General features: G+C 46.1%; 1 protein-coding gene across 5 annotated transcripts in view; it reads left to right on the forward strand.

Moving 5' to 3' along the window:
• The window catches only part of TDRD1 (tudor domain containing 1), a 613,801-nt gene that overhangs the window by 50,877 nt on the left and 545,046 nt on the right, over positions 1 to 17,878 (forward strand). For 4 of the 5 annotated variants that reach the window (XM_033943145.1, XM_033943144.1, XM_033943146.1 and 1 more), the window contains 3 exons: positions 2,996 to 3,311; positions 9,395 to 9,481; positions 11,230 to 11,300. In XM_033943145.1, coding sequence (XP_033799036.1) covers positions 3,026 to 3,311; positions 9,395 to 9,481; positions 11,230 to 11,300 — 444 coding nt within the window. In that variant the 5' untranslated portion in view covers positions 2,996 to 3,025. The remainder of the gene's footprint in view (positions 1 to 2,995; positions 3,312 to 9,394; positions 9,482 to 11,229; positions 11,301 to 17,878) is intronic. The other variant, XM_033943148.1, reaches the window with a different exon arrangement.

A 17,878-nucleotide genomic window follows, 5' to 3' on the forward strand; every position in this document is an offset into this window, starting at 1 on the left:
ACTGAGGAGACGTGCCCTAGGCTGGGCGGGAAGGCACTCGCGCATGCGTGGTGCGGGCGACTCGAAACTTCAAGTTTCTTCAAGCAAGTCTGTTTGTGAGGCGTCTGCATCCGGGCTCCGTCGATGAAGTCACCCATAGGTGAGAATAGCTGCCTGCTGTCCCTGGATAACACCTGTTACGGTAAGTAACTGTGGTATATGGTCTACTTTTATCTCATTGATACTTCTATTTATATAATTCAAATTATATTCAAACTTGTTCCAAAGTATTTTTTTATATGTTGTGGTATGCGAGACAAGCCTGCTAAGTTTGGGCCTAGTACAAACCCCATGCCTAGAGCAGGTAATCCCTATGCTGTTCAAAATAAAGAACATTTTGCCTTCTTGCCTGACTTTCCCACTAAATCCAGCAGAGGGAGCTTAGGGGTTGAATTCCAAACTTCCCCTCCCCCTCACCTTCCCAAGGTTGATGACCGGAAATGCTTTGCACCTGGGAAGATTGGGCGGGGCTGTAAGTTGCTTAACCTCAGAGCTGGGCAGTTGGAAAGGCAGAGGGAGAACTGGAGAGCAGGAGAAAGGTCACAGGAACAGCACTGGCAGTCTAGCTCAGGACTGAGAGCTCTGCAGGATCTTCAAAGCCCTGAATGCATGGAGATTACTGAAGCTGATACTGACCTGACTCCTGACATCTCTGCAATTCCACAAGCCATGGAGTTGGGACCGGAACCGTGCTCAGAGGTACCGCTAGAAGCACAACCCATGGAAATATGTTACTCCATGCCAAGTACCTATTGAAGATTTCCATTGCTAAGGAGTTTGCTGAACTGTTTTGTTTTTTTTTCTTTTTGGGTTAAGCTGTGCTTTGTTCTCCCTTTCAAGTTGATGCAGGGAAGCACAGACCCTTGTGACTGAATGAACCTAAGTACATTTGTTGGTTATGCTTGTTCCTGTTTTGGAGGAAATAATCCTTTTTTTTCCTGCCAGTGTGGTGGGGGATTTAGCCCCACGTTTTTGAGGTGGGATTGAGGGCTCGTTTGTGTAGCAAATTATTACAACACGTGGAGCACACCACCTGGCCAGCATTTTCATTTGCTGCAGGAGCACAGTGCTGTGTCACTGAACTCTAGACCAGTTTCTATGAAAAGGAAGAGACTGTTTATTTTGATTAGTTTTATTTTTGGTAAGAACTTTAAAGCTGAGACTCAGGAATACAGAGTCCTTCTCACTTTAGCTGTGAGTTTGAACTTTAAATTAGATAATATTAAGATTGAGTTTTGAAGACTGCATGATTTTTGTTTGGAATCCTGATGAAAAGTTTGTTTTTGTTTCTTGTTTACTGCTATGCAGCAGAATAAAGTCCATTCCTGATTTGCAAGAAAACTTACCTGACTTTTGGCAAAATCCTTACTCTAAACCTAGTGTCTTTTTCTTTCCTTGTGGAGCCTTCCGCGGCTCACAAGGATACAAATCTTGCTCCCGCAGTCCGGGACCCATTGCCCTGAGAGTGCGGGTGACAATGTATATTTACTTATTTGGCTGTTTTATTTTCATGACTTTATATTTGGTTTTATTTTTATTATATTGTATTTTTATTAATTTCTGTTATGTCTCTTCTGGATTCCATACTCTAGGTCAGGGGTGCCCACACTTTCTTGGCTCGATCGCAATCAACCTTTTTGGGCACCTCTGTTTAGGTGTTCAATCCCTCCCGTAATCCAGGAGTTGCAGAAATCCAAACACTTTCTGAGCATGTGCTCCTCCTATCTTAGAGAAAGAGTTTGAGCCCCTACCTCCTACGGTTTTAAAATTCTGCAAGCAATCCGTGCAGAAGTATTTTGATCTGCTTTGCATATTTTTCTTATTTTTTTCACTTAAAGTTCATTTTTCTTTCACTAAAAATTGGAAGAATTTTGACATTAAATTTCACTTTTTGGTGGAATTCATTATGCTTGTATTATAAATACAAGAAAATGAATTCTGAACAAATGGGTAATAATAAGTTGTTTAAACTGATGTGGGGTCCATTAACCAATTTTATTTTAATTAAAGGTTTATTCCCCTGTTACTGGTTTGATTTGCATATCCAGGGAAAGGGGGGTAGGTGGGAGGGGGAGGGATATTATATTTGGATTTGTTTATTAATTACATGTATGTACTGTTGTATGATTTATTGAATACATTGGAATTAGGGTGGGTGGGGGGGGGTGAAAATGGTTTCTCATATATTTGATTGATGTAAATGCTGTTTTTCAAATTACTTGTATGTATTCTTTTATGCATTGTTTTTAGTCTGAAAAATGAATAAAGATGTAAAAAAAAAAGTTCATTTTCTCAGTGACTTCAGTGATGTGAGACCCCGTGTGGAGTCCTCTGCTGGAGGAAAGGATGCAGTCCTGTGGAGCTGGACTACTGCTTCACAGAGAAATTTTGGTGGACCTGTGGAGCCAGCCTGCCGCGTGCCACCTTTCTCAGACTTGGGGGTCCATTCCCCTGGGAGCTTACTTGCCCTCTGACTCTGTGAGGGATTTAAGCGCAGGCTGTATGTGTCCTGAGTAAAAGTCCCTCTGGGTTTTAGGGTGCAGGCTGCTGCCCCCAGTCGCTTGAAGATTGCTTTTTTGAATTCCATCACTGTTTTAGTTCTGGCAGCATGTTCTGAAGGCACTTCACTGGTTGCCTGTTTTAATTTCAGGTGCAGTTTTAAAATGTGCCTGGTGTATAAAATATTGTCCTGATTTATCTGTTTATTAAACAACGTTGTATCACCCTATTAGTGTGAGTTTTGGAGTATTTGTTGTACCTTATCCTGAGCTTTTCAGTAGGTGAGTAATAAATGTTTGACATAAATGAGATCTGGTATTCTTATGTTCTCTGGTTCCAAATTCCTGTTTGTTTGTTATTTCATTCATTAATAAAATTTCTCTTAGTGCACAGCATAGTTTATCACTATATCTGTATGCTTATAATATGTTGTTTGTTTGGGATTTTTTTTGCCTAGATTTAACCAGACATAACTGTGTATATAAAAATGTCTGAATGGGAGAATAGGAGAAGACTGCACATAAAGGAGAGCAAGGATTTCATAAAGCCTCCAGAATCTCTCCGATACCCTTGCTCATCTCCCAGCTACCCCATTAAAGTTCCAGAGATGAGACATGGTTACCTCTCGACTTCAAATGAGAACTTTCTGAAGTCCAAAGAGACCAAGCCACACTTTGTAGACCATGGAGGCAGGTCAAGAAGCTCTAACCACTGTGAGAATGGCACTAATAAGGGGGAGCTCGGACCAAAGACCAGTGGACGAATGATTATAGGTGAGAGAATTCAAGCTAAATTAGGAGTTAAGATGGTTTGGGGGAAGAGGGAAGTCAAACCTGAGCAGAAGGAGAAAGCTTGGAGTGGTGGGCCCGGGGCAGAGAGGAGTCAGGTCTTTATGATGGGGGAGTTCTTACACTAAAAAGTTACAAATAAAATTGTATTATTTTAAAAGATTGTGCACAGAATTCCCCTAGAAATAAGAGCTGAAGGCTGTTTAATGACCTGGCTGTGCCTCTGAACCTCTTCTCTCTTACCCTGCTAGACATGAAGTGCTCCCTTATCAGCTGGACCTGTCGCCAGCAATAACAGTCTTGGTTAGGTTAAAGAAAAAGTGTGAGAGAGTTAGAAGGGAGCTACAACATTGCATCTTTTGTGATGCTGCATTATCCCAGGACAAGCAGGATCTTGACTGATGGGTAACGGCACCGACGGAGCCCCGGTACGGACAATTTTAGAGTGATTGCACTCTAAGAACTTAGCAAGTTCTAGCTAGGCCGCACCGCGCGTGCGCGAGTGCCTTCCCGCCCGACGAAGGCGCGCGGTCCCCAGTTTCTTAGTTTCCGCAGAGCTAAGAAGACGCGTGTTTTCCAACGGCTGTTGGACAATCTCTTTTTCGCCTTCCCGCTCGCGTATTTTTCTTTGTGAAACTATTCACGTTTTCTTTTTTTATTCTTTTCTTGATTACCATTAAAAAAAAAAAAAAAAGTCTGTTTTTTTTTTTGACTTTTTTCGGTCGGCCCCGGTGGGGCCTGTTAGCACCATCGAAGCCTCGGGCTTCGATTTTGCTACTGCCGTTTTTCCCTTCATGCCCCCTTCACCGGGTTTTAAAAAGTGTCAGCGGTGTGCACGCCCTATTTCTTTATCCGACCCGCACAAGTGGTGCCTTCAGTGCTTGGGTCCGGACCATAGGGCTGCGACGTGCACCCGCTGTGCTTCTCTTCAAAAGAGAACTTTGAAGAATTGCCAGATTCAGCAGCAGCTTCTTTTCGGTGCCACTATGGAAGTTCCACCGGCATCGACCCCGGCATCGGCAGCTTCCTCCAAGTCGGCACTGGCGGTTTTGACACCGCAAGATACATCTTCGGTGTCGCACCCCACAGGTAAGCTGGCTAAGAAGCCATCCCCTACAGTTCTCGGCCCGCCAGTCGAACATGTAGTGAGCCAAGTCCTGCAGATTGTGCGCCGGCCCCGTAAACGCTCCGCTCCCGTAGAAGTGACTGCCTCTTCATTGGCATCGACTTCGCCTGAGTGTTGAGCTGCACCGCAGGTACCGAGCAAGAAAAAAGCGGTACTGGTGCCATCGGGACCGTCTCTGGATGAGCGCATAGCATCCATCCTCCAGGTCCAGCTTAAGGAGCAATTACAACACCTGCTCCTGGCTCTGCTAACTCCGAACCTTCCAGTGTCGTTACCTACTGAGCCTACGGTACCAATCGTCTACCAGCCTATTTTGTCGGCATCGACGTTATCGGCACCGCTTAAATCTGCCTCTTCTATGTCTATGCCTATTTTGTCGGCAGAGCCAAAGTCTCTTCGTCGAGCTGTTAACTCAGTCTCTGATCCGGTACCGCTGTCTGACACCCGTACAGCTTTACATTCACCGGGTACGGTGTCGATGCGTTCTGGCAAATCGGTACGTAAAACCAGGCATATCGAATCCTCTACTCCTCTATCTCAGGGCCGTCTTCCATCGGTACGTGACCCTGATTTATGGGATGATTCCGAGGATCCCCTCGGTACCGAGGAGGATTTTTTATCGGATGAGGCTGACCCATCAGTGCAGGATCCTGCTAGTAAGCCAGAGCACTCTTCCTTCACTAAATTTCTTAAGGAGATGTCAGACAACCTTTCTCTCCCATTAGAGTCTGATTCTAAAAAGTCCAAGGCATTCCTGGATGCTTTGGACTTTGACCAACCTCCCAAAGAATTTTTGAAATTACCCCTTCACGATATCTTAAAGGAAACCTTTTACAAAAATCTGGAGACTCCTCTCACGATCCCAGGAGCTCCAAGGAAATTGGAATCATTTTATAAAGTTATTCCCATTCCAGGGTTTGACAAACCTCAGCTGCCACACGAATCTTTGCTGGTGGAATCAACCCTGAAGAAATCTGCAGGCTCAAGTGTGTATGCTTCTGTCCCTCCTGGCAGAGAGGGCAAGGCTATGGACAAATTTGGTAAACAACTTTACCAGAATGCTATGTTGGCCAACGGTTCAGGTAACTATGCATTCCACTTCTCGTTTTACCTGAAACATCTTATACAGCAGATGGCCACTTTTCACAAATATATTCCAGACCGCAGACTTTCTGCTTTTCAGCAATGCACTGCCAGTCTCTTGCAGCTCAGGAAGTTTATGGTCTGTTCCATCTATGACACATTTGAACTGACATCCCGAGCTACTGCAATGTCTGTAGCTATGAGATGATTAGCATGGCTTCGCGTCTCAGAACTTGATATTAACCTGCCTTGCCAATGCTCCTTGCCTGGGTGATGAGCTGTTTGGAGAATCTCTGGATACCACCACCCAGAAACTTTCGGCTCATGAGACGAGGTGGGATACCTTATTGAAAAACAAAAAGAAACCCCCTCCTACTCGTCCTTTTAGGCAGCAGACGTCGTATCAGCGCTGTTTCTCTGCTCGGCCTATTCAGCCTCATCCTCCTCGGAGACAGCGGCAGCAACAGCACCAACAGGCTCGCCAACAACAGCCGCCTGCGATTAAACCTGTTGTTCAGCCTAAACCAACTCAGCCCTTTTGACTCTCTTCTCCAGGGCATTGCCAGTCTTCCTCCCTCATGTCCTCTTCCACAACCTATCGGAGATCGCCTCCAAATTTTTCTTGCTCGATGGGAGGTAATTACCACCGATCAATGGGTGCTCTCTATCATCGCCCACGGCTACTCCCTCAATTTTCAGACTCCTCTGCCGCTTCCAACAAGTCTCAATCCCTCCTTCTCACTCAAGAGGTTCAATCCCTCCTTCTTCTCAATGCCATCGAAGAAGTTCCTCCAGATCAGCGAGGTCAGGTATTTTATTCCAGGTACTTTCTAGTTCCCAAATAGACCGGAGACCTCAGACCTATATTAGATCTCAACAAATGTTTGGTCAAGGAGAAGTTCAAAATGCTCTCTCTTGCCACCCTCTACCCTCTTCTCACTCAGGGCGACTGGCTATGCTCCCTCGATCTCAAAGAGGCCTACACACATATTCCTATCCATCTGACGTCCAGACAATATCTACGCTTTCTCATCAATCAAAATCATTATCAAGGTGCTACCCTTCGGTCTGGCCTCCTCTCCCAGGGTATTCACCAAGTGTCTGATTGTGGTAGCAGCCTATCTCTGCTCTCACAATTTTCAAGTCTTCCCTTATCTGGACGACTGGCTGATCAAGGCTCATTCTCCTCAGGCGGTTCTGCTTGCCACCAACCAGACCATTCACTTCCTTCAACTGTTGGCTTTCAAAATCAATCTACCCAAGTCGCACCTCATTCCAACTTAGCGACTTCAATTCATTGGCGCCACTCTGGACACTGTTCTCATGAGGGCGTTTCTTCCATCCAACCGCCTTCAGACCATCCTTCATCTCTGTCGGCAGGTGTTTCAACAGATTACCATCTCTGTAAATCACATGATGGTGCTCTTGGGGCACATGGCTTCGACAGTGCATGTCACCCCTTTCGCACGTCTCCACCTGCGCACTCCTCAATGGACCCTAGCAACCCAGTGGTCACAAGCGACGGATCCTTGCTCACAACACATATCTGTGACATCGTCTCTTCGACAGTCGCTTCTTTGGTGGTTGACATCTTCAAATCTATCCAGAGGTCTACTGTTCCATCTACCTCATCATCATCTTGTGATCACCACAGATGCATCCCCCTATGCCTGGGGAGCTCACTTGAACGAATTCCAAACTCAGGGTTTTTGGACCGCCCAGGAAAAGAAGCATCACATCAATTTCCTGAAACTCCGAGCAATATTTTATGCCCTCAAGGCATTTCAACATCTTCTCTTTCCTCAAGTACTACTCCTTTGCACAGATAATCAAGTTGCAATGTACTACATCAACAAACAGGGAGGGACGGGCTCTCGCCTGTTGTGTCAGGAAGCCCAACGGATTTGGTCTTGGGCGACAGCTCGTCATTTATTCCTGAAAGCTGTCTACATTCAAGGGGAGCAGAATTCCTTAGCAGACAATCTCAGCAGAATTCTCCAACCTCACGAATGGACTCTCGACCCCTTGACTCTCCAGTCCATTTTCACTCAATGGGGCACTCCTCAAGTGGACCTTTTTGCAGCTCCTCACAATCAACTGCCCCTGTTTTGCTCCAGACTCTACTCCCCTCACCGTCTGGCACCCGATGCATTTCTCCTGGATTGGACCAATCTCTTCCTATATGCATTTCCTCCTCTACCGCTCATGCTGCGGACATTGTTCAAGCTCAAGAGGGAACAAGCCACCATGATTCTCATCGCTCCACGGTGGCCCAGGCAACACTGGTTCTCCCTTCTACTTCAACTCAGTTCCAGGGAACCCATACTTCTTCCACTGTTTCCTTCTCTGCTTACTCAGCATCAACAGTCCCTACTGCATCCCAACTTAGTCTCTGCACCTGACAGCTTGGTATCTCTCGGGCTAACTTCAGCTCATTCACTCCTTTCTCAGCCTGTCTGTTCTATCATTGATGCTTCCAGGAAACCGGCCACCCTTCTTTGTTACCAACAGAAATGGTCTCGGTTTTCTTCCTGGTGCCTCTTACATCACCATAATCCCACGTCTCTAGCAGTGGGACTGGTGTTGGACTATCTTCTTTCCTTGTCTGACTCTGGTCTCAAATCTACTTCTATCAGAGTTCATCTCAGTGCCATTGCTGCCTTTCATGAGCCAATTCATGGAAAACCCCTCTCTGCTTATCCTTTGGTTTCCAGGTTCATGAGGGGCCTTTTCAATGTGAATCCACCTCTCAAAGCCCCTCCTGTTGTCTGGGATCTTAATGTGGTTCTTTCCACTTTAATGAAGCCTCCTTTTGAACCTTTGGCCACAGCACTTTTCAAATTTCTCACTTGGAAAGTGGTCTTCCTTATTGCTCTCACCTCTGCCAGGAGGGTCAGTGAGTTACATGCACTAGTGGCCGATCCACCTTTCACTGTTTTTCACCATGATAAGTTGGTTCTGCGTACACACCCAAAGTTTCTCCCTAAGGTTGTGTCTGATTTTCACCTTAACCAGTCCATTGTCCTACCTGTTTTTTTCCCGAAGCCTCATTCTCATCCAGGTGAACACAAGCTTTACATACCTTGGACTGTAAACGTGCTTTGGCTTACTATCTCGAACGCACTAAACCTCACAGATCATCTCCTCAACTTTTTTTGTCCTTTGATCCTAACAAGATGGGTCATCCTGTATCTAAACGCACTTTATCCAATTGGCTTGCTGCTTGCGTTTCCTTCTGTTATGCTCAGTCGGGCCTGACACTGGAAGGTTCTGTCACGGGCCACAAAGTTAGAGCTATGGCAGCGTTTGTAGCTTTCCTCCGCTCCACTTCCATTGAGGAAATCTGCAAGGCTGCTACTTGGTCCTCAGTTCATACTTTTACATCTCACTATTGTCTGGATGCATTCTCCAGACGGGATGGACACTTCGGCCGATTTGTTTTACAAAATCTTTTTTCCTAATGGCCAACCTTCCCTCCATCCCGCTTTTTGTTAGCTTGGAGGTCACCCATCAGTCAAGAATATGCTGCCTGCTTGTCCTGGGATAAAGCACAGTTACTTACCGTAACAGGTGTTATCCAGGGACAGCAGGCAGATATTCTTGCGTCCCACCCACCTCCCCGGGTTGGCTTCTTAGCTGGCTTATCCTAACTGGGGACCGCGCGCCTTCGTCGGGCGGGAAGGCACTCGCGCACGCGCGGTGTGGCCTAGCTAGAACTTTCTAAGTTCTTAGAGTGCAATCATTCTAAAATTGTCCGTACCGGGGCTCCGTCGGTGCCGTCACCCATCAGTTAAGAATATCTGCCTGCTGTCCCTGGATAACACCTGTTTCGGTAAGTAACTGTGTTTTTCCGTTACAGGGAAGCATCTGGATCAGTTTCCTCAAGAAATAGGAAATACCTTGACTAATGAAACTGAAATTAATAAAACAATAATGTCGAAGACAGGTGAGTGCAAAGCTGAAATGTATTGATATGGATAGGCGAGGCACAAACTGATGTCAAAGGTTTTACACTTTTATTTAAAATCACACAGTGTAAGCAGTAAATGAAGGCTCCTGAAGAAGCAATGAAACGGGGCCCCTCATCAAGCCTGAGTCCTAGCAGTGATTGATAGCACTCCGGCATAGACTATAAGGCAGCATTAGCAGTTTGTTAAAAGAAGCACCACTTAACATTTGGGGCTAGATGTCGCTAAAGCCTCCGATTGTCTAATGATCATCGCTAAATCAGTTTGACTGATTTAGTGACCAATTGTATTTGCCAACCTGATGCTGACTGCATGGTTTTCAATGTGATCATACGTTCTCTGATTCTAGCAATCAAATGAGGTCATTAATAATAAAACCAATCCAATTGATGCCCTAAACTTGCATGCCAGAATCTGGTCACAACAGGTCTGCCTATGTGTTTCTTTTTTTCCCTATGGGCATAGAAGTTGTGTATGTGCAACACACACACAATATCTGGCCCTATAAAAAAAAAAATTGCCATGACAGTCCTCCATGATGACCCCCCCTCCCCCAGGTACCAGAATGGAGGCAGGAGGAATTCCCAGTTCCTCCTGCCTTCGTGAACTCCTTCTGATTTTGGCTGGCGCAGGAGAGCTAGATTTGTCACACTGTAAGGGGGGAAGGGAGGTAGGGGGTGGAAGGTAGGAAATGGGTCTTGGGGGAGGCAGGTAGGGGAGTGGGGGGTATCCGGGGATTGGGGGGGGGGAAGTTCTGTGTAGTAAGAGTGTTTGAATGCTTGTGTTGTGGTTGGTTAGGGGGGTTGTGTGTGTATGGATGGGGTATTGATGAGTGGGTGGTAACTCTGGGTGATAGTTAATTATATGCAGCTCTGGGTTCTGAACCGATTCATTGGATGACCCTTAATGTTAGGGGTCTTAATATGCCAACTTTTATTTAAAGAAGCAGAGCATTTACGAGTCGGGGTAGGTTTTATCCAGGAGACACATTTAAAACGCTCATATGAACACTTAGTAAATCCTAAAAATTATCCACATGTTTTCTTAGTGTCTGATTTATCTCCCAGTAAAAAGAATGGGGTGGGAATCATAGCACGCCACCTATCCCCTGAAATACATGAAGTGGTGAAGGATAAGCATTGGAGATATTTGATTCTGAAAGTATCCTTAGAACAGAAGTTCTTTATTTGTAGTAACATTTATGCACCAAATGCGGAGCACAAAAATAAAAGCTGGCTTAGGGTACAACAACCTCTTAAGCTGGCCCTGATGCCACTGCTTGCTTGAGAAATACTAAACTTTAGGAGCTGTGTACAACTCTTGGGGGGGGACTCACAATTGTGGTATTCTCTGTACCTCCACCTGTTGGCCAGTGGTCATAACATCCACTTTTCTGAAATAGCTTGAAGGAGACCGTCCTTGAGCTTAACCTAAATTTCGCAGTTTGCCCTCCCGTCCTTTCCTTCCCTACCTCCTTTTTATTTTAGCAGTGTAACTCTACCCTTTTCCCTTCTGAGTCTGGTGTAGTTGTTCATGAGACTTTTCTTTCTATGTCTTTGCATTTGTAACTCCATCAGTTTTGTTGTTTTTAAATTATTAAAGAATTGAAATGTTGTAAACCACTTTGGAAATGAAAAGTGGTATATCAAGTCATAATAAACTTGAAACTTAAAGGAAAGAAAATTATCAGGTAAAACCTAATTTCTCTTTAATGCCTTTTCTTCAGAGCAATCAGTAGAAAGCCTGAGCATTGCAAGCAGTTCATCATTGATTTCCCATTTGGATGATGTGAGTGCTGTGAGTTAAATTATTATTATTTTTTTTTGGGGGGGGTTGTTGTTGTAAGATGTAGCATATACTTGCATTGGATGGCTCAAAATAGCAACTACATCGTTTGGTACTAATATGCTTGTGACACTCTGGAGAAAGGGTCTATGGTCTGAAGAGCTCATGTTAGATATTTATGCAGATTTCAATAAAAATGCAAGATCACAACCTGCAAGGAATTAAATTTTTTTTTCTCCCCAAAAGAGATTAATTTTCCACTTCAGTGAGATGAGTATCCTTAATCTTCTGATTAAAATTCCAAGTAGCAGAGGGAAAATATACATTTTGGGGATTGGGAGGAACAGCAAAAAGTTATCGTGTATTGGTTAAAGGAAATTCATACAATGTGTGTTGAAGTAAGACCTTCAGCATCGAAGGGTTGGATACATGAGACCTGAAAGATGTGGTGCTCTGTAGCGTTGGAACATTACTTTCAGTTTTGTTTGAAGAGTTGATCTTGTTGGTTCTTTGTAGTGCATTAAGGCCTAGATCAGGGGTAGGCAATCTAGACCGGAATTGCCTACCTCTGGCCTAGATGGACAGACATCATGCAAGCTTTACTTGGAACAAAAGCTTAAGAAGCTCTGGTAAAATAGATCCTTCCTGTGTGTTGGGCAGGAAAGCAGGAGGCAGGAAACAGAAGGAGAGAAAAGCAGAGAAGAGAACAGGAGAGGGGAAAAAGGAGCAAGAGAAGGCAGGAGAGAGCAAGGGGCATCAGCGAGAGGTAGCTCTGCACCCTCGACATCAGCCACCGGAGCTCTTCCTTAAAAGGGGAGGGGCCAATGGAGCTCAGTTAAACAGGCTTGGACGGCAGAGGCAGGAAAGGAGGAGAGAAAAGCAGAGAAGAGTACAGGAGAGGGGAAGAAGGAGCAAGAGAAGGCAGGAGAGAACAAGGGGCATCGATGAGAGGTAGATCCGCCCACCCCCGACGTCATCCACCAGAGCTTCTCCTTAAAAGGAGAGAGGCCAACGGAGCTCAGCCGTTCGGCACACGTCGAAGGTGAGCGTTAAATGTGCTCGCCTTAGCAAGAGCGCCTTTGCGAAGGTCCTCAAGAAGGGACAAGCAAAGAAGAAACACTAAGGAAGGACACCTACACAGGCAAGTACCACAAGGGCAGCTGGACAGACAAGCAGTAGATAAACATAGTAGTAGCAGAGGGCTATCACAGAAGACACACACAAGCAAAAGGGGTAGCAGGTTTAAAATCAAGAAAAGGACTTCACAGTAACATCGAGGACGCTACACAGATTCCTATACAAGGAGAAGCCACTTCAGACGGCAAGCGGACAGCAATGGATGCAGCACACAGAAGCGGGATGTTGAGCTACCCAGTTTTCTGCACCGTTTGCCATATGTATGACTATCTCCTCTCTGGGAGGCCGTCTTATGTATGCACTTGATGCGAGGAACTGGAGGGCCTGAAGAAGCAAGTCAGACTCCTGGAGGGCAGAATACTGGAACTAGAAGCACTTCAAGCAGTGGAAGAGAAAGACAGAGAGGCAGAAAACTTCATGACAGAGGAAACCATTGAGGAAGAAGTCGGGGAGTTAGAAACAGGCATACAGAGAGGCTGTGGAAAATCACTAACAATAGTGGAGCTGCCAAGATACACCAACAGTGAGCAAGGACAAAGATACACCTATAGTGAGTGAGGACCACCTGGAGGGCAACCACAAGGAAGATGAGTCCAGTGCCAGCCAACGCCAGGATGAGGGAAGATGGAAGTGCACAGGGGACATGGACCTGCGGCTAGAGAGGCAAGAGAAGATAGAGAGAACAGCAATTGTCGTGGGGGACTCCATCATCAGACAAGTCAAGTCTGGTGACCTGCCTACCGGGACCCAAGGTAGAAGATATAGTGAGCCATATTGACAGGATCATCGACAGTGTGGAAGAGGAAGATACGGCAGTGGTGATCCACGTGGGGACGAACAACAGGAACTACAGCAGGGAAGGACTGAAGGACCAGTTCCGGATGCTAGGAGGGAAGCTGAAGACCAGAATGCTGAGGGTAGCATTCTCGGAGATCATGCCAGTACCCAGGGCCAGCGAGAAGAGGCAGTTGGAGCTGCAAGCAGTCAACGCATGGATGAGGCGCTGGTGTGAAGAAGAAGGATTCCATTTCGTGCACAACTGGACGACGTTCTGGGGGAAGAGCAAGCTATTCAGGAAGGATGGACTCCATCTCAGCAGAGACGGAACAAGGCTACTTGCAAGCAACATCAAGAGAGAAATTGAGAAGTTTTTAAACTAGGAAAAAGGGGAAAGCTGACAGTCGACCAAGAGTTGATGGTTCGGGAACCGATATATCCAGAGGATACCATGCTGGAAGATAGGGGGGAAGACTCACCGGATCATAGGCAAGCAGAAATCCTGATGGATCAAAAGGGACACAAGAGGGAAGGAAATGCAAGAAAGTAACAGGTTGCAAACTCAAGTGTATGTACATGAACACAAGGAGCCTAAGGAATAAGATGGGGGAATTGGAAGCTATGGCACAAAAAGATAACCTTGATATCATCAGCATCACGGAAACATGGTGGAATGAGGAAAATGTCTGGGACACTGTGCTACTGGGATACAAGCTATACCGCAGAGATAAAGTATGTCAAAAAGGTGGGGTATTGCCCTATACGTCAAAGAGGGAATTGAGTCTACCAGTGAGAACACACCGGAAACGAAAAATAAGGTAGAGTCTCTATGGGTCAAAATTCTGGGAACAAATGGAACGGAAACGAAGATTGGCATCTACTACCGACCTCCAGGGCAGTCCGAAGAAATTGATGGAGAAATGACAGACGAGATTAAACATAACTGCAACGGAGGCAACACAGTTATCATGGGTGACTTTAATTATTCGGGGATAGACTGGAACCTAGGCACCTCCAGCTGCAGTAGGGAGACCAAGTTCCTGGATGGTGTAGACGATTGCTTCCTGGAATAACTTTTTAAGGAAAATACAAGAGGAAATGCAATTCTGGACTTAATTATAAATGGACTACGAGGACCGGCGCAAGGTGTAGAAGTAGAAGGGATGCTGGGAAACAGTGATCACAATATGATCCGCTTCAACCTGGACACAGGGCCAAAACATTGATCCAGGACAACGGTCACGGCACTGAACTTCCGAAAATGGAATTACGAAGGGATGAGACTCATGGTGGGGAAGAAGATTAAGAAGAGGATAAACATTGTAAAAACGCTAGAGCAAGCATGGTCCCTTTTTAAGGACACAGTCATCGAGGCGCAAAATCTATATATTCCGCGTATCAACAAGGGATCCAAGAGGAAAAATAACAAGGCTCACTGTAGCGGTGAAGGAAGCGATCAGAGACAAGAAGACTTTAAGGACAAAACCTGGAAAAAGCACAAACAACATCAAAGCAGGTACCATAAGGCGGTAAGAGGGGCCTAAAGAGACTACAAGGAAAAAATAGCCAAAGAGGCAAAAACTTCAAGCCGTTTTTTCGATATATTAAGGGAAAACAACCCGCGAAGGAAGCGGTGGGGCCGTTGGATGACCATGGAATAAAGGGAGTGCTAAAGGAGGACAAAGCCATCGCTGACAAACTGAACACATTTTTTTGCATCTGTGTTTACAGAAGAGGATATACACAACATACTGGAAGCTGACAGGTTATACGCAGGAAACGAAAATGGGAAACTGACAGGGTTGACGGTTAGTCTAGAAGAGAGGTATGCAGGCAGGTTGATAGGCTTAAAAACAATAAATCCCTGGGACCGGATGGTATCCATCCAAGGGTAATCAAGGAACTGAAAGGGGCTATAGCTGAACTGCTTCAACTAATAGCCAATCTGTCGATCAAATCAGGAAGGATTCCAGAAGACTGGAAAGTGGCGAATGTTACGCCAATCTTCAAGAAAGGTTCGAGGGGAGATCCAGGAAACTACAGCCCATTGAGTCTGACTTGGGTAGCAGGAAAGATGGTAGAGGCCTTGATAAAGGACCGCATCATTGATCATGTGGACGGACACAATCTGATGAGGACTAGCCAGTACGGCGTCAGCAAAGGAAAATCTTGCTTGACGAACTTGCACTTCTTCGAGGGAGTAAACAGGCAGATAGACAAGGGTGACCCGGTCAACATTGTATATCTGGATTTTCAGAAGGCGTTCGACAAGGTTCCGTATGAATAACTACTTCGAAAAATTGCGAGCCATGGAATCGAGGGTGAAATACTCAAATGGATTAAAAACTGGCTGGCGGATAGGAAACGGTGAGTGGGAGTAAATGGACAATACTCTGAATGGAAAAGTGTCACCAGTGGAGTGCTGCAGGGTTCAGTGCTTGGACCCGTGCTCTTCAACATATTTATAAAAGACTTGGAAATTGGTACGACGAGTGAGGTGATTAAATTTGCAGACGATACTAAGTTATTCAGAGTAGTGAAGATGCAGGAGGATAGCGAAGACCTGCAACGTGACATAAACATGCTCGAGAAATGGGCCGCGACATGGTAAATGAGGTTTAACGTGAATAAGTGTAAGATGATGCATGTCGGTAAGAAAAATCTCATGCATGAATTCAGGATGTCCAGGGCGGTACTTGGAGAGACCTCCCAGGAAAGAGATTTGGGAGTTCTGATCGAGAAGTTGATGAAGCTGTCTGCCCAATGTGTGGCGGCGGCAAAAAGGGTGAACAGAATGCTAGGAATGATAAGGAAGGGGATCGATTGCAACTAGTGCAAAACACTGCGGTCAGACTAATCTTCGGTCTAAAGAAGTTCGATCATGTGACGCCATACTTCAAACAGCTACACTGGTTGCCGATGGAAGCTCGTGTAAAATTTAAGTTCGCCTGCCTCTGTTTTAAAGTTTTCTACGGTCTAACCCCTAAATACATCACTGACCTATTCTCCTTCTCAGCCAACAAACACAAGAGAAGCTCCCACTCGCACTTTGTTTCTCCCCCGGTTAGAGGATGCAAACTAAAAAAACACCATGAGCATCTTCTCTCACATCAGGCTGCTCTATGGGGTAAAGACCTAGAACAACTCCTATTGCCCACCACTTATGAGATATTCAGGAAACGCCTCAAAACCCACCTATTCCCGAAATACCTAGACAGCTGACCCACTTCCCTCTTTCCCCTCTCTTGCTCTTTCTCCCAATTGTTCCCCACATCCCTTAAGTTAATTCAACTTGTACGTCAACTCAACTTGTACCCCAATAATCTTTTGTAAACCGCATAGAACTTAACGGTATTGCGGTATATAAACTGTTATTATTATTATTATTATCATGAACAGATCGGAGAAGGTTATCATGCCGCTGTACTAGGCCATGGTATGCCCTCACTTGGAATACTGCGTCCAGCAGGGGTCACCGTACATGAAGAAGGACACAGTACTACTCGAAAGGGTCCAGAGAAGAGTGACTAAAATGGTTTCCGGATTAAAAACTGCCGCAGGGTTTGGTGCTTGGACCCGTGCTTTTAATATATTTATAAATGACCTGGAAATTGGTACGATGAGTGAGGTGAACCGTGGCGCGAAGGCCACAGCAATCGCGAGTTGGTAGCAGGCAGCGACTGAAGACAGAGGAGAGGTAGGAGGAAGCAAGAGGGAAGGAACCAGAGGGGCTAGCGGTGGCGGCGGGCAGCGGCGAGAGTAAGCTCCGCTCACCCGCACCGCGTCACCAGCATCGTCAGCGCCCGGACTCCTCCTTAAAAGGAGGGAGCCACGATGCCAAGGCCACAGCAGTCGCGAGTTGGTAGCAGGCAGTGACTGAAGACAGAGGAGAGGTAGGAGGAAGCAAGAGGGAAGGAACCGGAGGGGCTAGCGGTGGCGGCGAGGAGCGGGCAGCGGTGAGAGTAAGCTCCGCCACTTGCACCGAGTCATCAGCGTCGTCAGCGCCTGGACTCCCCCTTAAAAGGGGGGGAGCCAACGGCACGCGGTGAAGGCGAACGGCAAAGGCGCTTGCCTTAGCGTGAGCGCCTTTGCGAAGAGCCTTAAGAGCTGGACCACTACACCCAAGAACATAAGGAGAGACAGCACGGTAAAGGAGTAGCAGGCACAAAGGAGGAAACCACATACAGGCAAGTGAAGCAAAGGGATAGAAGGCACTGAAGACAAGGTCCGGAGGATCGTATCCACACAAGAACAAAGAGAAGCAGCAGGCACAGGGCCACTCTAACGCTGTCCTCTAGTGCCAAGTCACTTGAGAAAAAGCACACCAGGCTCTGAGGGAACTGTTTTTTTTCATCTCTCCTAACTGCTGCTCTTCCTGAGGATTCAATCAGCTGGTTTCAACACAGCAGCAAAGAGGGGCCACTCTAACGCTGTCCTCTAGTGCCAAGTCACTTGAGAAAAAGCACCCCAGGTTCTGAGGGAACTGTGTTTTCTTTCATCTCTCCTAACTGCTGCTCTTCCTGAGGATTCTATCAGCTGGTTTCAACACAGCAGGAAAGAGGGGCCACTAACGCTGTCCTCTAGTGCCAAGTCACCTGAGAAAAAGCACACCAGGTTCTGAGGGAACTGTGTTTTCTTTCGTCTCTCCCAACTGCTGCTCTTCCTGGGGATTCTAT

This window comes from Geotrypetes seraphini, chromosome 4 (genome assembly GCF_902459505.1).
Source record: "Geotrypetes seraphini chromosome 4, aGeoSer1.1, whole genome shotgun sequence".
Lineage (NCBI taxonomy): Eukaryota > Metazoa > Chordata > Amphibia > Gymnophiona > Dermophiidae > Geotrypetes > Geotrypetes seraphini.